At 44.9% G+C, this 24,310-nt stretch overlaps 1 protein-coding gene across 1 annotated transcript in view; it reads right to left on the bottom strand.

Annotated features, from left to right (window-relative positions):
* Positions 1-11,860: 11,860 nt before the first annotated feature.
* Positions 11,861-24,310, bottom strand: part of PDCD5 (programmed cell death 5) — a 28,832-nt gene continuing 16,382 nt past the window's right edge. Inside the window, exons 5-6 of the mRNA XM_029608416.1 lie at positions 19,495-19,566; positions 11,861-12,826 (exon numbers count right to left, since the gene is read on the bottom strand). Coding sequence (XP_029464276.1) covers positions 12,785-12,826; positions 19,495-19,566 — 114 coding nt within the window. The 3' untranslated portion in view covers positions 11,861-12,784. The remainder of the gene's footprint in view (positions 12,827-19,494; positions 19,567-24,310) is intronic.

Raw genomic sequence — 24,310 nt, 5'->3', positions numbered from 1 at the left:
CATTACCTATACGCGGGATGATATTCAAATCCTCATCCCTATAGAAGATTCCATATACAAAGCCATATCATTCTGGAATAAATGTCTGTCAGCTATCAACAATCTACTCACCAGCCTCAACTTGGTTCTAAATAAAAACAAAACTGAAATCCTCATTATAACTCCGGAAAACTATACCCCTTCCTCACATTCTAACACTAATCAACATCCGGTCACCACAGGGCTCTCCACCACACAACAAGTTAGAGATCTGGGAGTCATCATAGACAACAGACTCAGTCTCAACAAATTCGTCAACAACACAACAAAAGAATGTTTCTTTAAACTTCAAACATTAAAGAAACTCAAACCTCTCCTCCTATACAGAGACTTCCGCATGGTTTTACAAGCCATCATACTCCCAAAGCTGGATTATTGTAACTCTCTCCTCCTAGGCCTTCCAGCATGTACCATCAAACCACTTCAGATGGTCCTGAACGCCTCTGCAAGAATTCTATCAAATGCCAAAAAGAGAGATCATATCACCCCAATTCTCCACCATCTCCACTGGCTTCCAATTAAATACAGGATCCAGTTCAAGTCTTTAATGATGATACATAAGGCCTTACACAACATCGCACCTCTCAACCTAACATTCCAAATTCAATTACACACATCTGTGAAACCAACCAGAAGCGCCTATCAGAACAGACTAATCACACAACCTATGAAATCCGTTCTGAGGAAACGTGCATTATCCACAGCAGGCCCTTCACTTTGGAACTCGCTCCCTCCAGACCTTCGTTTAGAACCATGCCACTCTACATTTAAAGGGAAACTTAAGACTTGGCTTTTCAAACAAGCTTTCCCCTAGAGCCAAGAACACGAAGAAAAGTCTTTTCAAGCCCACAACGAGTTATTCAGATCTATTTTTTTCTTCCTTTGTTAATCAGAAATTTACACATGCTGACTTCAATGTAAAACTTATTACTTTGTTTTTGTTCAATGTAAAACTTCTTTTATTCTGTTCTATGTAAACCGCTATTTGTAGCGATAGTTACTGTTCTTTGTGAACCGGGGTGATATGTATATTATACAGGAACCTCCGGTATATAAATTAATTTAAATAAATAAATATCCCCCTCAGGGGTCTCTTCTACAAGCTAAACAGCCCTAATCTCTTTAGCCTTTCCTCATAGGAGAGCCATTCCATCCCCTTTCTCATTTTGGTCACCCTTCTCTGTACATTTTCCAGTACAAATATATATTTTATTTTTTTTTGAAGTGGTGAGCGGAATTGTAGATAGTACTCAAGGTGCGGTCTCACCATGGAGCGCTAAAGAGGCATTATGACATTTTCTCTATTCCCTTCCTAATAATTCCTAACATTGTTTGCATTTTTGACTGCCACAGCACACTGATCCAAACATTTCAATGTATTATCCACTATGATGCCTATATCTTTTTCCGGGGTGATAGCTCCTACTATGGAACCTGACAGCATGTAACTATAGCTTGGGTTATTTTTCCCTATATGCATCACCTTGTACATCCACATTAAATTTCATCTGCCATTTGGATGCCCAATCCCAGTCTTGCAAGGTCCTCCTGTAATGTATCACAATCCGCTTATGGTTTAACTACTCTGAATAATTTTGTATCTGCAAATTTGATTACCTCACTTGTCATATTCCTTTCCAGATCATTTATATATATATATATTGAAAAGCACCAGTCAAAGTACAGATCCCTGAGGCACTCCTTTGTTTACCCTTTTCCACTGATGAAACTGACCTTTTAAGTCTGTTGTTTCCTGTCTTTTAACCAGTTTGCAATCTTACCCCATGACATTTTAATTTTCTTAGAAGTCTCAGCTGAGGGACTTTGTCAAACACTTTCTGAAATCCAAATATATAACATCTACCAGTTCACTTTATCCACATGTTTATTAACCCCTTCAAAAAATCATAGCAGATTTGGGAGACAAGACTTCCCTTTAGTAAATCTATGCTGGCTGTGTTCCATTAAACCATCTTTCGATATGTTCTATGATTTTGTTCATTCAAATAGTTTCCACTATTTTTTTAGCACTGAAGTCAGGCCATGGTTTCCCTGATCAACCTGGAGCCCTTTTTAAATATTGGGGTTACATTAGCCACCCTCCACTTTTCAGGTACATTGGATGATTTTAATGATAGGTTACAAATTTTTACTAATAGATCTGAAATTTCCTTTTTGAGTTCTTTCAGAACCCTGGGATATATACCATCTGGTCGAGGTGATTTACTACTCTTTAGTTTGTCAATCTGGCCTATTATACATCTTCCAGGTTCACTGTAACTTCATTCTGTTCATCTGAAATCACCCTTGAAAAGTAGCAGCAGAACTGGCATCTCCCCAACACCCTCATTAGTGACCAGGGAAGTAAAGCATGAATTTTATTTTTTCAAGATGGCCTTAACTTCCCTAAGAACCCCTTTAACCCCTTGATCATGTAACAGTCCAACCAACTCCTTCACAGGTTTCCTGCTGTGGATGTATTGTGTAAAGAGTTTTTGCTTCTACTGCCAACTTCATTTCAAATTCTCTTAGCGTCTTTTAGCACTGTTTTACATTTAACTTGACCATATGCTTTTTCCTGTTCTCTTCAGATAGAACCGTCCAATTTTTAAAGGAAGTTTTTTTTTGGCTAAAATAGCCTCTTTGGCCTCCCCTTTTAACCATGCTGTTAATTGTTTGGCCTTCCTTCTATCTTTCTTAAATGTGTGGAATACATCTGGCTTGCGTTTCTAAGTAGCAAGGAAGGTTGCTTAATAAAGCCGTGAGAGCAACAGTACACAATAAGCAACCAAATGTCCGATCTTGTAGAAGTTTATTATGTGCAAATATACGCAATAGAGTCCGACTCCAGCAGAGTTTCGCCCTCTTTATTAATATAGATCTTTTAAATTTATTTTTGCATTTTTAATATTGATTTTATAGGCATTGTCTATAGCCCATACAAAGTACTACACTCTGAAGGAGACATAGCATCGATACATGCTAAGAGTAAGCATTTACATGTTTGTCATTAGTTTTACTATACACTTTCTTTTTATTTTCTTCCTTTTTTTCTTTTTTACACACATCACATACACATGGCGAGCTCTTTTAATTTTCTATACATTTATCTAATTTATGGCACTCATGGTAACTTTTTATAGTTAAAGGCAATATGTATTTGTACTGTTTTATTTGTTTAGCTGGTGTTTGCTGATTTTACTGTGCTCATTTTATGGTGCTGGTTTTACTATTTATTGATCTATTTATTTCACTTACATCTTGTGGTTTCTAGACTCATACCATATATTTCCATGTTACCATTTTATATGTATCATTTTACATGTTCATTTTAAATGTTTATTATATGTCTTTAGTTTTATTCATTTTTATATTTTTTAATGTCATTTATTGTATGTTTTTAGCCCCTGATGCAGCCCTACTGAAAGAGGGCGAAACTTGGCTGGAGTCGGGCTCTATTGCGTATATTTGCACACAATAAACTTCTACAAGATCGGACATTTGGTTGCTTATTGTGTACTGTTGCTCTTGCGTTTCTAAGTTGCATTTTTAAACAATGCCTATGGCTGTTGTACACACTTAATCTTTGCAGCTACATCTTTCTGTTTTTTCTATTTTTCTCATCTATCAAAGTTTTCCTTTTGAAAGTTTAGTGTTAGAGCTGTAGCTTTACATATTGTTCCCCTTCCATACCCCATTCTGTGACTAGAAGCATAGCCGGTGCCATTGTGAATGCAGAGATAGACGGGCCTGGGGCACTCTGGGCCCCACTAGACCACTGCATATTGGGGGGGGGGGGGGGGGGGGGGAGTGAGGCCAGGATGGAAAGTTCACCATATGATTGATTTTTTTTTTTGTGGCTTCTGAACATGAGGGTTGACTCAAGAAGCAGCAGGAGTCTTTGGGGGGGAGGGGGGGGGGAGGTCATGGGGGTCACTATGGTTCTTTAGGAAACTACCCAGGAGCATGGGGGATGTACATTCAGGCCCCCCCTCCTCCCAGGAAAAGTTAGCTACAACTTCTGAGATGTAGCTAACTTTCAGTAAAACAACAAGGTATATGATTTTTTAGGCAAGCTGCGTTATTTTATTACCAAAATTTACTAGTAACAAGCTGCTTTACATTCATATCCAAAGTCATTTAGTACGATACTATCTGGGATAAAATAACATGGTATGTAAAATATTGTCTTAGTGCTGTTAGACATTTAAGAAGCTGTAAATGCCTAATGCAGCTTAGTAAGTGACCTCCCCCCCGCCCCCCCTTAGATTAGTGTTAACTTACTAATGTGAGTCTGTTACTGAGAAGAAGCTAAATGTCATCTTACTAAACTAAGGCTTTTTGGATAGCAAACTGAAGTGGAAATAGGGCCTGAAAAATTGACTATAGCCAGCAAATCATCCTAAACCCATAGAGCTGGGGGCTAGATGTACCACACTTCTTTGTCAAAACAAAACTCTCCCACCCTAAATTCTTACATACACAGTCATAAGAACATAAGTACATGCCATACTGGGTCAGACCAAGGGTCCATCAAACCCAGCATCCTATCTCCAATAGTAGCCAATCCAGGCCATAAGAACCTGGCAAATACCCAAAAACTAAGTCTATTCCATGTTACCGTTGCTAGTAATAGCAGTGGCTATTTTCTAAGTCAACTTAATTAATAGCAGGTAATGGACTTCTCAAACAAAACAGATGTAATAGCACAGCTCTTCAAATATTACTCTACCTGTCAAATTTCAAGGCCCAGATTTCATACTGGTGTACACACAAGATAGCATCTTGCCAACAGCAGAGAGACCAAGGATTGTTGTGGGTTTGACTGGCCACTGTGCACTGCTGGCATTTTGTCTTTTAGTTGGTTAGGGGCCAGACCCAGCTACTTACAAAAGCTGTGGGCCCCACACTCTTCCTCTCACTCCAAGATACAATAAAGTGTATGGAGGACCATGTTGCCACCCGACAGATCTCGGCGGGCGACAGCAGCTTGGTTTCTGCCCAAGAGGCTGCTTGGGCCTTCGTCAAATGAGCCTTAACCTGTAGAGGTAAGGGCTTTCCTGCCTCTATGTAGGCTGCCTTGATTACATCTTTGATCCAGCAGGCTATGGTCTCCCTAGAGGCCGCTTCTCCTTGCTTCTTCCTGCTGTGAAGAACAAACAAGCGTTCCGTTTTGCATACTGGTTCTGTTCTTTCCAGGTATCGCACCAGGAGTCTGCAGCCATTTAGGTGGCGAAGAAGGCACAAGTCTTCAGAGTCCTTATGGTCATCCGGAGATGGTCTGGTTCAAATGAATCTTGGAGACCACTTTCGGTAGGAAGGAGGGGACTGTGCACAGCAGTATGGTTCCAGGAGTGAATCTAAGAAATGGTGCCCAACAAGTCACCATTTCTGTAGTTCGGAGATGCAACCAGCTGAACATATTGCTACCAGGAATACAGTCTTCAATGCTAAGAAGCGTGGTGACAGACCACGTATTGGTCTAAAGGAAGTCCCTGCTAGGAAGTCTTAATACTAGATTGAGATTCCATAGGGGCACCAGCCACTTTAGGGATGTCTGGAGTTGTTTTAACTCCTTTCAGGAAGCAGCACAAATTTGGATGAATTGATAGTCTGATACAGTCTACTTCGGCTCTGAAGCAGGACAGTGCGGCTACTTGGACCTTGAGGGAGCTGAGAGTCAATCCCTTCTTCATACCATCCTGTAGGAAGTCCAGAATGATGGGAATCTTAGCTGTCCACAGCAGTATCCCACGGTCCTCGCACCAGGCTTTGAATATTCTCCAGATTCGTATGTATGACAGGGATGTGGAGAACTTGCGTGCTTGGAGCAGGGTGTCAATCATGGCCTTCGAGTAACCTCGCTTCTTCAGGCGAGTCCTCTCAAGGACCTGACTGTAAGAGAGAATTGAGACGGATCTTCATGATGAATCAGGCCCTGCTGGAGCAGGTCCCTGTGTGGAGGTAGGCACAGAGGATTCCCCGCAAGGAGTCTTTGCATGTCAACATACCATGGTCACGTTGGCCAATCCGGGGCCACTAGTAGAACTAGTCCCCTGTGATGCTCTATCTTGCAGATGATTTTGTCCAGTAGCGGCCATGGAGGGAAGGCGTACAGTAAGTCTTCCTCTGGCCAAGTTTGGACAAGAGTGTCGCTCTTGTCTGCGGTTGAAGAACCTGGGGACTTGGGCACTGAGATAGGTGGCCAGTAGATCCATGGCTGGGAGGCCCCAGCAATTTAATATCAGTTGGAAGGCTGTGGTCGACAGCATCCATGCGCCCGGGTCCAGGCTCTCTCTGCTGCAGAAGTCTGCTCAGACTTTGTCTTTTCCTGCGATGTGGGAGGCCCAGATCCCTTCTAGGTTTATCTCTGCCCATGCCATGAGAGGGTCTATCTCCAGCGACACCTGCTGGCTCCTGGTTCCTCCCTGGCTGTTGATGTAAGCTACTGTTGTAGTGTTGTCAGATATTACTCGAATTGCTTTGCCTCGGAGTCTGTGGCTGAAATCGCAAGCATGCTAGTCTGACTGCTCGAGCTTCCAGGCGGTTTATGTTCCATTGCCCCTGGGCCATAGTTCTTGACAGTGGGCTCCCCACCCTCACAGACTTGCATCCGTGGTGAGCAAGGTCCAGTTCGGTGGGGATAGGTTCACTCCTCTGCTTAGATGGTCTCCCTGTAGCCACCACTAAAGCTGAGAACATTCCTTTGCTGCTCATTGAAGGCGAATTGAATAGTCCTGGGACAGTGGGTTCCATCATGACAGTAAGGAGCTTTGGAGCGATCGCATATGGGCCCTTGCCCATGGGACAACCTCCAGGGTTGATGCCATGAGGCCGAGGACTTGAAGATTGACCAATGCACGCCCCAAGCTATGGGACTATCTTAATTGTTCTATCAGTTTCCTTCTCCTCGGGGGAGGGAGGAAGACTTTGTTCTGTTTGGTGTCAAAACAGGCCCCCAGGTACTCTAGGGATTGAGAGGGCTGCAGACCGCTCTTGCTTACGATCCAACCGAGTTCCTGCAGTAGGCTCTTGTCTCTGTTGGGTCACTTGCCATCTCTCTTCCGAAGACTTTGCCCTGATCAGCCAGTTGTCCAGGTAAGGGTGTACCAAGAATCCTTCCTTCCTCAGTGTTGCCGCCACGACCACCACTTTGGAGAATGTTCTGGGGGTGGTTGCTAGGCCGAAAGGTAATGCTCAGAACTGGTAATGGTGACCCAGTATCGCAAAGCGTAGAAAACGCTGGTGAACTTGATGGACTAGAATGTGAAGGTAGGCTTTGGAGAGGTTCAGCAGGATTAGAAACTCTCCTGGTTGTACTGCAATTATGATGGTCTTCATGCGGAAGTGTAGTAGCCGTAGATGACGGTTGATGTTCTTGAGATCCAAGATGGGTCGGAATGATCCTTCCTTCTTGGGAACGATAAAATAGATGGACTAGCGCCACATAATTTTGTTGGGGCATGCGAACCGGAATTATTAGGCCTTTCTTTCTAGCAGTCTATGCTTCCAAGTTTACTATCCTTGTTGAATGTAACTTTGTTCTTCCTGTTCTACCTATGGTTTTTTTTTTTTACAGTTCCCCTATTCGATGTAAACCGATCTGATATGGTCTTCAACCATGAAGGTCGGTATAGAAAAGTGTTAAATAAATAAATATTGCCTTCAGACTGAGTAGTCTTGTCAGCATGGTTTCTACTGCCAGTCTCTTGGTGTGGAAGTGGCAGGGTGACATAAATTTGTCTCGAGGGATGTTGCGGAACTCGAGAGTAGCCTTATCGAATGAAGTTTAGTACCCACTTGTCGGACATGATCTCGACTCATCTTTGGTAGAAGAGGGCAAGTTGACCCCCTAGTTCTTCTTCCTGTGGATGGGTCGGCCCATTCTCATTGTGGAGCACGGCTGGATCTTGCCCCCAGGCCTGCTTCTCTCTTGGTCTGTCGGTTCCAAAAGGGCTGGGACCTTCCGGCGGGACAAGGTGCTTGGAACTGCGAGTTCCTGTAAGGTCTAAAGCGTTGCGAGCCTCTGCCCTTGGTTCTTCTGGGTGAGGGACGCAGAGATCTTTTATTCCTATCTTCCGGTAGCCGAAGCACTGGGAATGCGCCCCATTTACTGGCTAACATCTCCAATTCGCTTCCGAACACGAGAGATCCTTTAAAGGGCATTCTTGTGAGATTCGCTTTAGATGTCGCATCAGCAGAGCAATTCTGTAGCCATAGTTGTCTTCTGGCTGCCACTACCAAGGCTATACCTCTGGCTGAGGTACTCACCAGGTCTGAGCTTGCATCCGACAGGAAGGTTGCTGCAGGTTCTATTGTCTCACTGGTATACTTTCCGGAGTTATTTGCCACTCTCGAAAGAGGAGCAAGCAGGAACGTGCCATCAGTGCGCAGCATGAAGCAATCTGCAGCGTCATTGCTGTTGCATCGAAGGCCTGCTTAAGGATAGATTCCCATCCTCTATCCTGAGTATCCTTCAACGCAGCCCCTCCCTTAACGGGAATCGTTGTTTGCTTTGAGACGGCATAGACCATGGCGTCCACTTTTGGGAAATGCAGGTGTTCCTTGGTCGCTGGTTCTAGGGGGTAAAGGGCTTCCAAGGCCCGACCTCCTTTGAAGCTGGCCTCCGGGGCATCCCACTCCAGGTCAATCAGTTCCTGGATAGCTTCCATCATTGGTAAGTAGCATGAGGCTTTACAAAGGGACACCAGGATTGGGTGGTTCTTTAGTTCCGCCATTGGGTCCATGCCTGGAATACCCAGAGGCTTCAGAGTCTGAGAAACAAAGGAGTTCATCCTTACGGAAGAGGCGAAGCATGGTTCAGTATGTTTCCAGGCCTGAAGGAATTTCTCCTTCTTCCAGGGAGTCACCATCATCATCTGAGGTGTCTGGGTCCCTATCAGGGCAATGCTTGGTTAGGCGAGGCATCTGAATAGAGCCGGGAGGATCTTGTGCTTCCGGCAGGAGTTGAGCCCAGACTGCAGCCGGGGCTGATTGCGCCTGAATGAAGGCTTGCAGCCCTTGGAAAAATTCTAACCAGGTGAAGGTCCCCGGATCCATGTTAATCCCAGGGGGAGTCGGCGTAGGAGCCCCTGAGGTGCCCTTTTGTGGAGAAGCCATCTCAGAGATGCATAGATCCGGGGAACTATCGTCTGTAATAGTTAGAGACCCATCCCCCGACAGTGAGGGACCAGGCTTTGGTTCCCCCTGGGCTTCCTCACAATGCTGGCACAGGCAGGACTCCAGTTCTGGCTGCGCGGCTCTTATGTGGCAGGCTGTACAAAGAGTACCTTCTGGCCTTCTTGGGTGCTGGTGCCATTGCCTGTAGCTTCAATGCGCGAATGTAGCTGTGAACACGGCTATGCGTGTAGTTGTGTGCGTGGCCCAGTTGCGCACACGCAGCTGTGTGTGCGTCTGTATTGGACGCGCGCAAGTTCGGTGTATCGGATGCCCAGACTGCCCCGCGTGTACCACCGATTGAGAAGGGAAGATGGCGCCTGAGGGTCTCCACTTGGACGCCTGCACCCGATCAGAACCTAGCCCAACCAGGGCTGCTCAACCTGATCGGTGCTCCCTTTTACCTCGCCAGGAAGTAAATCAAATCGGTACAGCAATCCGAGCTGCGGAGACCTGATTTAATTTTCGGCTTACCTGGTCTCCGCGCTTACCGATTTGAGTGCTGGGATGGTCTCCAGCTGCTGGGGGGAGAGGGCTTTACCCTTTGCCGTGCTCTGTTTTGCACCCACTGTCTTTCAGCCACTCTGGGGGCTAAGTCCCCGTCTGGAACCGGCTACCGGACCAAGGCACACCTCTGAGGGATATCGGAAGTCACCTCAGGAATTCTCAACTGGGGGAGGGAACCTTAGGTTTCACCGCAGTAGAGTGAGGCTCGATCTTCTTTAAGGTAAATTTTCTTTTTCTTTCTTCTTTACTGTATTTAACACTATTCTAGTATGTGGGATAGTGTCCACATCTGCTAGGAGACGGAGAGATTCTGAAGAGCTGAGGTTACTGCAGGGGTATATCTAGTGACGTCAGCTTTGAAATCTGACTCCGTCTCCCGTCTGCTAGCAGAAGAGCACATAACCCACTGGGGTCCTGAGTCCATCTGGCTAAACGCTAGGAATTTGTGTATGCCTCTAATCTTTGTATTTTAAGAGTAAACAATTGATTCACATTTACTCCTTCCACTCCACTCGTTTTATAGGCCTCTATCATATCTCCCCTCAGCTATCTCTTCTCTTAGCTAAAGAGTCCTAACCTCTTTAGCCTTTCTTCATAGGGAATTATTCCATCCCCTTTCTCATTTTGGTCACCCTTCTCTGTACCTTTTCTAATTCTGCTATATCTTTTTTGAGATGTGGTGACCCTAACTACACCCAGCACTCTAGATGAGGCATTATGATTTTCGCTGTTTTATTCTCCATTCCTTTCCTAATAATTCCTAACATTCTATTGATTTTCTGGGTTGCTGCTGCACACTGAACAGAAGATTTCAACTTATTAGCAACGATGACACCTAGATCCTTTTTCTGAATGACAACTCCTACTGCGGAACCTTGCATGGTGTAGCTATAATGGAGAAATTACTTATCTGCTAATTTCGTTTTCCTTAGTGTAGACAGATGGACTCAGGACCAATGGGTATAGTGTGCTCCTGATAGCAGCTGGAGACAGATTTCAATCTGACGTCAGCACTACATATACCCCTGCAGGAAGCTCTGCTCTTCAGTATTCTCCTTGAAAAGCAATTGTGGATATATGTGTGTTTGAATAACTTGGTTAACTTGATTAACTTGAACTGGTTGACGTGAATTTTAGCTGGAGACTGCCAGTGCACTCAACCGAGAAACGCTGACACCCGGTAACTATGGGTGTCCTAACTAGAGGTAAAGTGTGGCTTACCCGTGCTTGTCTTGCTTTCGGGGGATTGTCACCCGAGGTTTCTGTATTATGAGGCTGCTGTGGGTGGGATACTGAGTCCCATCTTTCTATAGTAAAGAAAATAAAATTATCAGGTAAGTAATTTCTCCATTTCCTAGCATGTAGCAGATGGACTCAGGACCAATGGGATGTACGTAAGCTACTCCCGAACCGGGTGGGAGGCTGCCTCTGGCGCACCCATCCCCCGGCACAGCCGCTGTGCTGGGGGCCTCCTTCCCGCTCCCAGACCTGCACCACGCCCCCTTCCCGCCCCTTTTTCAAAGCCCCAGGACATAGGCTCGGCGTGCGCAGGAGCAGGTTTTCGGGGTTACACACGTAAGTAACGCGTGTAACCCTTTGAAAATCTGCCCCTAAGGGAGTAGGACTGCATACAATTAGGGTCCTTTAAATATATTAGTGTATTCACTATATATCTGGTCGTGACCTACAAGGGAATGATTAAACTCTTGATAAGGTGTGGGGAATTTCTGAATTTAAGTTAAAAGGGTGATTACAAAAAAAAATTGAAAAATTAGTGTGAAAGTGTCACCTGCCTATAAATTAAAGTATAAACTAGGTGTAGATGGGAGAGGGGTGGGAATTACAAACACACAAACTTCTATTTTTTGCCTGCCTTTCTGATTACCTAGTTAATACAAAACACACACAAACTTCTGTTTTCAATACAGACACAAAAATACACTAAATAATATATTCCAATAGTTTTTCTTCTCCCCCATACTTTTACATTTTAAAAATTTCCCCAAGCAGTACTTCCTGATTGTTTTTGCCACCAACAAGGTGATCCTCTCCTCTCAGTGCTCCCACTGGATTGCCGGTATGAAGTGTTTATTTTGGTTAAACCATAATACCTTAGTATGCCAAAACTCAAATTCCATTACCAAATGAAATTGCTTTTTATTATTAAAGAAATCCTTGCTGTACAAAAGACGTCCTATATTAGGCATAGTAACTTGTGTACAAGTACTACAAGTTTGTATATGTATAGGGTCATACAGCACATCTGCAAGCAATGAGTCATGGTGACCTCCAAAGAAAAGATGAAAATACTGGTTCTGCTTCACATGCTATAAATAATAATAAAAAACAAAAACAAAAAACCTGACAGCATAGGGCCTTATTCATTAACAGATTCCAAAACCAAAATGGCACAAGATGCTGGGGGGAGCCCTGAATACTGTATTTCCACATCCATCCTCTACTTGCTGGTCTACTTACTCTACTATGCAATCCCAGAGCAAATCTGCTTGTGTTCCATATTCTGTTCACATTCAGAAATTTAGTTTGGTAATAAATATGTATAAATGTTATATTCAGAGGTAATGCATGTATATTTACATGCACACCCAATGTAAACTGGGAGCGATATAACCTTTCAAGGAGGAAGTATTTATTGCTGGAGCAATATGAATTTACAGCAAGTGTGACCATCAGCAGCACGCCCTACAGTGAATATGGATTAAAGGCCAAATGTAAGGACAATCTTTGTCAAAGCAGGAAGACCAGCCGTACTAGTTCTATTGCAACATCTGTGCTTGTCGAACTAGAAGGAAAAGTACTTATTAAAAAGTCTTGACTGCAATAACAAAACAGCAGGATCTCTTCAAAAGTGGCTGGTGGAGTTACAGCACTTAAAACATTTTCTTCAGCTTATTTTATTATAAGTAACGTAAAATCATGAGGCCTTCCTCCACAAACACATGCAACAGCTAAAGAGTTCGCCTGTCTTCCAAGGACAGTCATCTGGGCTTTTCGTAGTGAAGCAGCTTACAGTAAAAAAAAAAACAAAAAAAAAAACCGTTCAGTCATCTTCTTCATCAGAATCCACTTTTCTTCTGTTAAACTAAAACCAAAAGAGAGAAAAAAAAAGTCCTAAATTGAAATAGCAGCACACTGCTAATATGGAACCCAATCTCTACCTGCCTGTCCCATGTCTCATCTGCTCATCTTTTCTGCAGGTCGTACCATCCACAGATAAACCATAAACCGATTGATTGGAGAAATTACTTACCTGATAATTTCATTTTCCTTAGTGTAGACAGATGGACTCGGGACCAACGGGTATAGTGTGCTCCTGATAGCAGTTGGAGACAGAGTCAGATTTCAATCCGACGTCAGCACTACATATTCCCCTGCAGGAAGCTCTGCTCTTCAGTATTCTCCTCGAAAAGCAATTGTGGATATATGTGTGTTTGAATAACTTGATTAACTTGAACTGGTTGACGTGAATTTTAGCAGGGAACGCCAGTGCACTCAATCAAGAAACGCCAACACCCGGTAGCTATGGGTTTCCTAACTAGAGGTAAAGCGTGGCTTACCCGTGCTTGTCTTGCTCTCGGGGATTGTCACCTGAGGTTTCCGTATTATGAGGCTGCCGTGGGCAGGATACTGAATCCATCTGTCTACACTAAGGAAAACAAAATTATCAGGTAAGTAATTTCTCCATTTCCTAGCATATAGCAGATGGACTCAGGACCAATGGGATATACAAAAGCTACTCCCGAACCGGGTGGGAGAATGCCCTTGGCCCACTTAGTACTGCCCTAGCGAATGCTGTGTCCTCCCTGGCCTGAACATCCAGGCGGTAGAACCTAGAGGTGTGAATGGAGGACCACATCGCTGCCCGACAGATCTCAGCGAGTGACAGTATCTTGGTTTCTGCCCAGGACACTGCCTGGGCCTTTGTGGAATAGGCCTTGACTTGTAGAGGTGGAGGCTTGCTTGCCTCTACGTAGGCCGTCTTGATTACTTCTTTGATCCAGCGGGCTATGGTTGCCCGCGAGGCTGTTTCCCCTTGCTTCTTCCCACTGTGAAGGACAAATAGGTGGTCCGTCTTTCGTACGGATTCCGATCTTTCCAGATAGTGGACTAGGAGTCTGCCGATGTTAAGATGACATAGGGGGCGTGAGTCTTCAGAGTCTTTATTCTCATCTGGAGATAGCAGAGAGATGGTTTGGTTTAGATGTTAGAACGTTAAAGCGCCAGAACACCAGGCGTCATGCGCCGTGCGTAGCGAGCCGAAGGGGCGCGACAAAGGGGCACTCCCCTTTGTGCACCCCTTCGTGCATCCTGTAGTGTTAGCCATTCCCCATGTTCTTTTATATCCCTTGTTAACAATCCCCATATTTAAATGTTTAATGTATTTGACAAAGGTAACGCATGAGTTCCTGCAAATTTTGTTTAAATGTAAACCGATGTGATATGTAAAATCGAACACCGGTATATAAAAATAAATAAATAAAGATAGATGGAAATGAGAAACCACCTTTGGAAGGAAAGAGGGGACAGTGCGTAGCTGTACGGATCCCGGTGTGAATCTGAGGAACGGTTCCCTACAGGATAGTGCTTGAAGTTCGGAGATGCGACGGGCTAAACATATTGCCACTAGGAATGCAGTCTTCAAGGTCAGGAGCCGTAGGGACAGACCGCGTGTAGGTTTGAAGGAAGCTCCCACTAAGAAGTCTAGTACTAGATTGAGATTCCATAGGGGCACCGGCCACTTTAGTGGTGGTCGGATTTGCTTCACCCCTCTCAGGAAGCGGGAGACGTCTGGATGGGAAGATAGACTGATGCCGTCCACGCTGGCTCTGAAGCAGGCCAGTACGGCCAGCTGAACCTTGATGGAGTTGAGACAACCCCTTCTTCAGGAATTCCAGGATCATGGGAATTTTTACTGTCTGAAGGATGTCACAGTCTTCACACCAGGCTTCGAATATTTTCTATATTCGTATACAAGTTAAGGATGTGGAAAACGTGCATGCTCGGAGCAAGGTGTCAATTACTGCCCTCAAGTATTCGCTCTTCTTCAGGAGAGTTCTCTCAATGGCCAGACTGTAAGAGAATTGCATTGGGTCTTCATGGAGGATTGGTCCTTGCTGGAGCAGGTCGACACAGGGGGTTCCCCACCAGAAGTCTTCGCATGCCTACGTACCACGGCCTTCTTGGCCAGTCAGGGGCCACTAGAATTACTAGCCCCCTGTGATGTTCTATCTTGCGGATGATCCTGCCCAGTAGTGGCCACGGAGGAAAGGCATACAGCAGGTCTTCCTGTGGCCAGTTTTGGACGAGGGCGTCGATCCCCTGGGATTGAGGGTCGCGTCTGCGACTGAAGAACTTGGGAACTTGGGTGTTGGACCGGGTTGCCAGAAGATCCATGGTTGGGGGTTCCCCAGTGGTCTATCATCAACTGGAAGGCTGTGGATGACAGCCTCCATTCCCCTGGGTCTAGACTTTCTCTGCTGAGGTAATCCGCAGTGATGTTGTCTTTTCCCACGATGTGGGTAGCAGAGATCCCTTGCAGGTTTGCTTCTACCCACATCATTAGGGGGTCTATCTCCATGGACACCTGTTGGCTTCTGGTTCCTCCCTGGCGGTTGATGTAGGCCACTGTTGTGGCGTTGTCAGACATGACTGACAGCTTCTCCTTGGATTCTGTGACTGAATCGTAGGCAGGCTAGTCTGACTGCCTGGGCTTCCAGTCTGTTGATGTTCCATCCCGACTCTTCCTTGTCCCATTGCCCCTGGGCCATCAGTTCCTGACAGTGGGCTCCCTACTCTCGCATCAGTGGTGAGCAGGAGCCAGGTCGGTGGGGATAGTCTTACTCCCTTGCTCAGATGGTCTTCTTGTAGCCACCATAGGAGCTGGGTCTGTACCTTCGGCGGCAACTGGAGGCAGACGGTATAATCCTGGGACATCGGGTTCCATCATGACAGTAGGGAGCATTGTAATAGTCACATGTGGGCCCTTGCCCATGGTACGACTTCTAGGGTTGATGTCATGAGTCTGAGGACTTGTAGGTAAACCCATACCATAGGGCGAGCACAGTTCAGTTTTCTCAACTGGCCCATCAATTTCTTTCTCCTTGTAGGGGGAAGAATGACCTTGTCCTGTCGGGTGTCGAACCGGACTCCCAGATATTCCAGAGATTGGGAGGGCTGCAGACAGCTCTTGGTTGCGTTGACAACCCATCCGAGGTTCTCCAGGAGGTTCTTGACTCTGGTGGTTGTCAGATGACTTTCCTCTGGGGATTTTGCCCTGATCAGCCAATCGTCCAGATATGGGTGAACAAAGATTCCTTCTTTTCTCAATGTCGCCACCACTACGACCATGATTCGTGTGAATGTCCGAGGAGCTGTAGCTAGCCCGAAGGGTAGCGCTCTGAACTGGTACTGATGGTCCAGGATCGGGAAGCGTAGGAAGCACTGATAGTGATGGACCGGGATTTGCAGATAGGCTTCTGACAGGTCCAGGGAAGTCAGAAATTCTCCTGGCTGTACCGCCCTTATGACCAAGCGTAGGGTTTCCATGCGGAAGTGTGGTACCTCAGGTAGCGGTTGACCAACTTGAGTTCCAGTATGGGCAGTACCTTCCCTCTTTCTTGGGGACGATAAAATAGATGGACTAGTGTCCAGTATTTCGCTGGTGGTGGGCACCAGTGTTATGGCCTTTAAGGCAAGCAATTTGGTTAGTGTGGTTTCCACTGCCATCCTCTTGGAGGGGGAATGGTAGGAGATTTCACAAATTTGTCTGGAGGGATGCTGTAGAAGTTCAGAAAGTATCCCTCTCGAATGATGGTTAGGACCCACTTGTCCGACGTTATCTCGACCCATCTTTGGTAGAATCGGGCAAGCCTGCCCCCTATGGCTTCTTCCTGTGTATGGGTCTGTTGATTCTCATTGTGGGTTGCGGCTGGGGCCTGGACCTGAGCCAGCTCCCCTCTTGTTGTGTTTGTTCTGAAAGGACTGACCCCTGCCTGCGGGGAGAGGTGCTTGGTATGTATTCTTGTACGGTCTGAAACGCTGTGATCCTCTGCCCCTGGATGTCCGGGGAGAGGGGTGTTGGCTTCTCTTGATCTTGTCCTCCGGTAACCAAGGTGTACTGGAGATTCGCCCCATTTGTCGGCTAACTTCTCCAGTTCGCTGCTGAACAGGAGGGTTCCTTTAAACGGCATTCTCGTGAGTTTCGTCTGGGACCAGCTTCGGAGCCAGAGTTGCCTTCTGGCTGCCACAATGGATGAGATTCCCCTGGCTGAAGAGCGCACCAGATCGGAGGTCGCATCCGTGAGGAAAAGATATTGCTGGTTCTAACGTTTCGACAGGCGTGGTTGTGTTCCTGGCCTGTGACAAGCATGCACGTGTCACCACGGCACAGCAGGCAGCGATCTGCAGTGATATAGCTGCTGCCTCAAATGACTGTTTAAGGATGGACTCTTGACATCTGTCTTGGGCATCCTTGATTGCCGTTCCTCCTCCGACTGGAATGGTGGTGCGCTTTGTGACTGCGCAGACCATGGCGTCCATTTTGGGGAACCCCAGGAGATCTTTGGCTGAGGGTTCCAGTGGGTATAGGGATTCTAAGGCCCGTCCTCCTTTGAAACTGGCTTCCGGGGCATTCCATTCCAGGTCGATCAGCTGTTGTACAGCTTGCAACAATGGGAAATGGCGTGAGGGCTGGCGAAGCCCGACCAGAAGAGGGTTCATCTTTGGCTCCACTGAGGCGCTTGTGTCTGGGATGGCCAGTTCCCTCAGACACTGGGACACGAGGTCTGGTAGTTCGTCTTTGGAGAAGAAACTCATCATGGTTCGGTATGGTTCCATTCCTGGAGCGATTTCCCCTTCCTCCAGGGAGTCTTGGTCTTCCTCAGAAGTGTCCGTGTCGTCTAAGCTTAGGCTTTGTCCGAGGAGGCACGTCTCTGGGAGGTAGAGAAGGGCCTGGGAGGTTAGGGTCCTCTAGTGGCGGCTGTGGCTGTATCATAGGTGACGCCGATTGCGCCTGACAAAGGTTTGCAGACCCTTAAAGAATTTCACCCAGGAAAAGGTTCCTGGGTTTATATTGAACCCAGTGGCATTCCCCAAAGGCCCCGTCTGGAGGGACGAGCTGGGGATAGAGAGGTCCTGGGTACTATCAGTGGATCTGAATTCCTGTACTGGCTGGGGGCGGGGGGGGGACGGGGGGACGACCTTGCCCTGGTTCTCCCAGAGCCGTCTCTCACTGTAGGCACAGGGCAGTAGCCTCTTCATGCTTCGCAGCTCTTATGTGGCAGGCTGGGCAGAGGGCTTGTGCTTTGGCTTTCTTGGCCGGTGGTGCCATGGTTTGTGCGCGTAAGGGCGTTCAAACCTGGTCTGTGCATTTATATGCACGTGCCGGGAGGCTTAGATGTGCGCAGAGGGTGTGCGTGCAGGCAGCGAAGATATGCGTGCAGGCCGGTCTGTGTGCGCTGCTGTGCGTGCTGCTGAACTTGTGCGCACGGTGCTGTTGAGCGTGGCACTATGCGCCCAGCACCCTCGTGCACCTTGCTGTGCGCACGCCACTGTGCGCACAACTATGTTACGGGTCCAGCTCGCCGCTGGGCGCACGGCTCAGGCGAACAGTACAGTGATCAAGGGGGGGAAATGGCGCCAGCGACCACGCGATTAAGATGGCGAAACCCCCCCCCCCCGGAAGGTCTCCACATGGAAGGACCCTAGAGCCGGATCTAGCCTGGAAGGGGCTGTTCAACCCGATGGGATGGACACTGACGGGCAATCTGTGCGGCTATCCGAGCCTCGGAGACTGGAAACTTAAAGTTTTCTACCTTACTGGTCTCGCTTACCGGTCTCGTGCCAGGTGGTCTCCGGCTTGGGGGGGGGGGGGGGGAAAGAGGGAAATACCTTTACCGCTGCACTCGGTCTTGCACCCACTGCCTCTTAGACGCTCCCTCCTGGGAGCTAAGTCCACGTCGGGAACCGGCTGCCGGCCCGAGGGTTACCTCTGAGGGATCTCGGAAATCACCTCAGGAATTCTCAACTGGGGGAGGGACCCTTAGGTATCACCGCAGGAGAGCGGGGCTCGTCTTGTAGAGGTAAGATTTTGGATTCTCTTTCTTATTTTGGGTTTGGATTTTCTAACGCTGTGCAAACGTGTGTAGAGTCCTAAACTGCTATAGAGACTGAGAAATACTGACGAGCAGAGAGAGCTTCCTGCAGTGCTGACGTCAGATTGAAATCTGACTCCATAGCCAACTGCTATCAGGAGCACACTATACCCATTGGTCCTGAGTCCATCTGCTACATGCTAGGAAATTAGGGTTTTCTGCCATCAGTGAACTGAAATATGAGCCTGGAAAAGGTCTTTGTATATACAGACAATAGCCAGAACTGATCTCTCTCTGATTAAGTTTATGTCAAATAAAACTAAACATTTCTTTATAACATTTAAAATCAACTTGTTAGAACAAAATTGAACACCTAGAACATTTTTTCATCTCCAATATTTACTCCCTTCAACACTTGCTCACAGACACCCTTTAAAAACAGGAGTGTACAGTGGTGCATCTGCTTCATAATTTTTAGGATGCAAGGATCTCTCTCAACTTGAAAAGCTTAAAGCCTGGAAACTTTTACACACAGTTGCCAAGAGTACCAGGAATGAAAAAAGCATCTGTTAACAGCAGTATCATCACTCTACAGTTCCAGCAGCAGAACAAATCTCATCCTGCCACATTCAACACATGAATGCATGTACATGCTCACCTTTACCGTGGTCTTCTTTTCTGTCTGCTGGCTGACTTTCTCCAGAATTTCTATCAACCCTTGCTCCGATACCTAAGAAAACAAAAAAGGAATGATTTATTACTAAGACAGACTACTATTATTATTCTAGAGACTTTATATCTATCCTCAAAGTATTTTTGAATATTTTCTTTATAAAAAAAAAAAGTTATGCTCTTATATTCAGTGCTTCAGAAAAATACTGGGTAAACTGCTTTGATAACTACTGAAAGGCAGTAGTATATCAAGCTCAATAAAACTAGAGTAAAAACAGTAACTAAAAGGAAGATTAAAACAGATTACACACAACAGTTAATTGTAACTGCTTCTCTTCTCCACGTTTAGTTATGTTTTTGGTTATATTTCTGCACCCCTGTTTTCTGTAAACCGACATGATGAGAACGAGTTCTTGAATGCCGGTATAAAAAAACCTTAAATAAATAAATAAATAAATAAATAAACATGGCCAACATATATGCTAAATCCTTCCAAGCTTTTACTTTACACTGCTTTGTTTAATAAACTTAAGTCAGTAATTCAGATCCAGTATAAAACAGCTTGCATAGTCCATAATATTATAATACGGTGAAAGAACAGAGTGGCTGAATTCATCTATACACTTGCATGTTCCACAGAGAAATTTAAGATCAGCCAATCAAGGACTTTTGACAGTCCCTACGATTAAATCTGCAAAGTCAGCCAAGTAAGGGAGCACGTAATATCAATAGTGGGAACTGAAGTATGGAATTCTTTACCTACTTATTTGAGATTACAAGCAAACAAAAGAAAATTTAAAGCAGATTTAAAGACATGGTTGTTTGAATGTGCTTACACTGAGTTGGTACAGTTGCAGTAAGCAGGAGCATTATCATATTTCTGGTCTTAACTTTTTCTAATTCTTTTAAATTTTAACTTTCATTTTAGGAAAGATTGACTATTTGTTCTTAGATAATAATGTATCATGTTTCTGTTATATTTTATAGTAGTTTTATGATGTTTTTAGCAGCTAATGTATATATGTCTTTTTATTAATTTTAGCTCTTTTATGATATTATTGTATCTCTCTATTTTAATATAATTGTAAACCATTGTGATGGCATTGCCGATGTGACGGTATAGAAAAGCCAATAAGCTAAACTAGTTAACAGAAAAGGTGCCTGACTGGCAGGCTCTACATACAGTAGTAGCCCTCTTATCCACAGAGAGGCTAGATATGAGTGTTTTTATGTTCCCACAAGAACAGTGGTGATACCAAACTATTGCTGTTTTGTGCATCTTCATTGCTTCTCATTTTATTGTAGGCTCAAGACAAAGAATCTAAATTTAACCTTAAAATCCTGTGATCATAGCAAAATAAATACATCGACAATCAATAAAACCAAACACCATAATATCACAGAACAAGCAAGCAAAATAAGTAATGAAAAACAAACAATCATACTTAGACATTAGACAGAATAATAAGAACCCTCAAAGGACCAATTATATTGTGTTATGTAAACACAGGGTCTGAAGTGTGCAACATCAGAATCAAGGCTGTAAAAAAAATTAGTTGGCAGCTAACATTTGTGTGCCACAGAAAAAACTTTTCAGTCTTACAAAAATGTACTACTTTTCAGCAAAAATACTGTAGGAACCCCTTATTTGGTAGGAAAAAGCTTAAGCGTTTGTGTTTGTCAAGCAGCAGAAAATGATCCTGAAGCAAGGACCACCTCTCCATGTGATGCATTGTCCTTTCACACCAAGGATGTGTCTCCCAGGGCTATTGCTCCGGAGGGGAAGGGTTAGGTTGACCATTGTAGCTGGTGATTTATTAGTAATGTAGAGAGCTGGGTGGCTGGTGGACTTGAGGATCACCTAGTAATATGCCTGCCTGGTGTGAAGGTGGCGGACCTCATGACTCACCTAGATATGATTTTAGATAGTGCTGGGGAGGAGCCAGTTGTCGTGATACATATGGGCTCAACGACATAGGAAGACATGGGAGGGAGTTCTAGAGGCCAAATTTAGGCTCTTAGGTAGAAAGCTGAAATCCAGAACCTCCAGAGTAGCATTCTCTGAAATAGCAGATCTCAATGCATGCATGAGACAATGGTGCAGGGAAGAAGGATTCAGTTTTGTAAAACTTGGGGACACTTCTTCAAAGGGATGGGCTCCACCTTAACCAGGGTGGAACCAGGCTGCTAGCGCTACCTTTAAAAAGGAGACAGAGCAGCTTTTAAACTAGAACAAAGGGGAAAGCAGACAGTCACCTAGCAGCGCATGATTCAGAGAGAGATATCTTCAAAGGAGTTAGGGCATCCCAACAGAGAGGTTCCAATAATAAGAAAAGTAGTCCAAGTGCCTATAATTAAAGAATCACCTGAGCCAAAATTCCAAATTATCCCTGTCAATTGACAAGCAGGCTATTTACAAACAAAACACACATTTTGAAATGTCTGTATGCCTTTGCCAGAAGTCTAAGAAGATGGAAGAGAGTGTGTAAAGCAGTGAATGATGAGATAGACATAATTGGCATTTCAGAGCCATGGTAGAAGGAAGAGAATTAATAGGATAGTGCTATACCAGGGTACAAATTAGATCGCAATGGCAGAGAAAGAGCATCTTGGTGCTGGGGTGGCACAGAGTCCAACAGGATAAGGATCCTGCAAGAGACTAAATGCACAACAGAATCTTAATGGGTAGAAATCCCATGTGTGTTGGGGGAAGAGTATAGTGATAGGAGTATATTACCATCCACCTGGCCAAAATGATGGGACGGACAGTGAAATGCTCAAAGAAATTAGGGAAGCTAACCAAAATCGACAGTGCAGTAATAATGGGAGATTTCAATTACCTCAATATGGGTAAATGTAACATCAGGACATGCTAGAGCGGTAGAGTTCCTGGATGGAATAAAATGACTGCTTCATGGAGCAATTAGTTCAGGAACCAATGAGAAAGGGAGCAATTTTAGATCTAATTCTTAGTATAGAGCAGGATTTGGTGAGAGGTAACTGCTGTGGGGGTCGCTTGGCAGTAGTGATCATAATAATCAAAATTTGAATTAATGACTGGAAGGGGGACAATAAGTAAAATACACTGCTCTAGCACTAAACTTTCAAAAGGGAAACTTTGATAAAATGAGAAAAATAGGAAAAAACTTTTGTAGCTGCAACTTTCAGTTAACTATACAGCACGCATGGACACAAAAAAAAAAAAAAAAATCTTAGAAGTGCAATCCAGGTGCATTCCACGCATTAAGAAAGGTGGGAAGGAAGGCTTAATAATTGCAGGTATGGTTAAAAGGTGATGTGAAAGAGGCTATTTTATCCAAAAGATCTTCCTTCAAAAATTAGAAGGATCAATCTGAAGAAAATAGGAAAAAGCATAAGCATTGGCATGTTAAATGTAAAAACACTGATAAGACAGGCTAAAATAATTTGAAAAGAAGTTAGCCATAGAAGCAAAAATTTATAAACACTTTTTAACGCTAATGTATTGCTATGTCAATTTTATTTTCCTTCACAGTACTTCAGAAACAGTACCTGGAGGAGCTGTTTGTTTGTTTGTATTACCTGTTGAATAAAGAAGATGGAACAAAATATATCCGAAGCAGGAAGCATGCATGAGAGTCGGTTGGACCATTAGATGATTGAGGGGCACTTATAGAAGATAAGGCCATCATGGAAAGACTGAATGAATTCTTTGCTTCAGTGTTTACCAAAAAGAGGATGTTGGGCAGAAACCAGTTCTGGAGAGAGTTTGAGGGTGGTAATTCAGATGAACTGACCCAAATCACGGTGAACCTAGACAATGTAGTAGGCCAGATTGACAAACTGAAGAGTAGTAAATCACCTGGACTGGATGGCATACATCCCAGGGTTCTGAAAGAAAGGAAAATTTGGTTCTTACCTGTTAATTTTTGTTCCTGTAGTATCACGGATCAGTCCAGACTCCTGGATTTATGATGGGGACAGAGAAAGTAAAACTGACACTGCTTTATATACACTGATGCCACCTGCAGTTCCTCAGTACTGATCTGTACCCAAGCTAAATGCAAACAAACCACAAAAACATTAAGAAACTGATAAAACATCTGATATCTGTAATATACAACAGCTGAGCGGACTACTCTCCACCCTCCTAACTTGGGCGGGTTCTGGACTGATCAGTGGTACTACAGGAACGAAAATTAGTAGGTAAGAACCAAATTTTCCTCTCCCTGTACGTACCCGGATCAGTCCACACTCCTGGCATGTACCAAAGCCCCTTAAAATGGGGTGGGACCTGGAGAGTCCGCTCGCAAAACGCCCTCGCCCAAAAGACTCCTGATCTCCCACATCTAGCCGATAATGCCTTGCAAAAGTATGCGGAGACTTCCAAGTCACCGCTCTACAAATTTCCTGTGGCGAAACCAACTGAGCTTCTACCCAAGAGGTCGCCTGAGATCATGTGGAATGGGCCCTCAAGCCTTCCGGAACTGACTTACCCATAAGGATGTAAGCGAATCCAATAGCCTCCTTAAGCCATCTCACATTGGTAGTCTTAGAGGCCTGAGAACCCTTCTTTGGACCATTCCACAAAACAAAAAGATGATCAGATCTTCTAAAATCATTAGTGACTTCAAGATAGTGGAGCAACATCCTATGGACATCCAGCAGCCTAAACTCTTGAGCATTAGTTATGAAGCTCTCAAATTCGGAAAGGCTGGTAACTCCACTAATTGATTAACATGGAAGGCTGATACCACTTTCGGGAGAAAGGATGGCACCGTCCGCAAAGACACACCCACGTCCGATATGTGAAGGAATGGATC

This window comes from Rhinatrema bivittatum, chromosome 7 (assembly GCF_901001135.1).
Source record: "Rhinatrema bivittatum chromosome 7, aRhiBiv1.1, whole genome shotgun sequence".
Lineage (NCBI taxonomy): Eukaryota > Metazoa > Chordata > Amphibia > Gymnophiona > Rhinatrematidae > Rhinatrema > Rhinatrema bivittatum.
The sequence above is the reverse complement of the archived record's forward strand: the minus strand, read 5'-3'. Positions and strand labels throughout refer to the sequence as shown.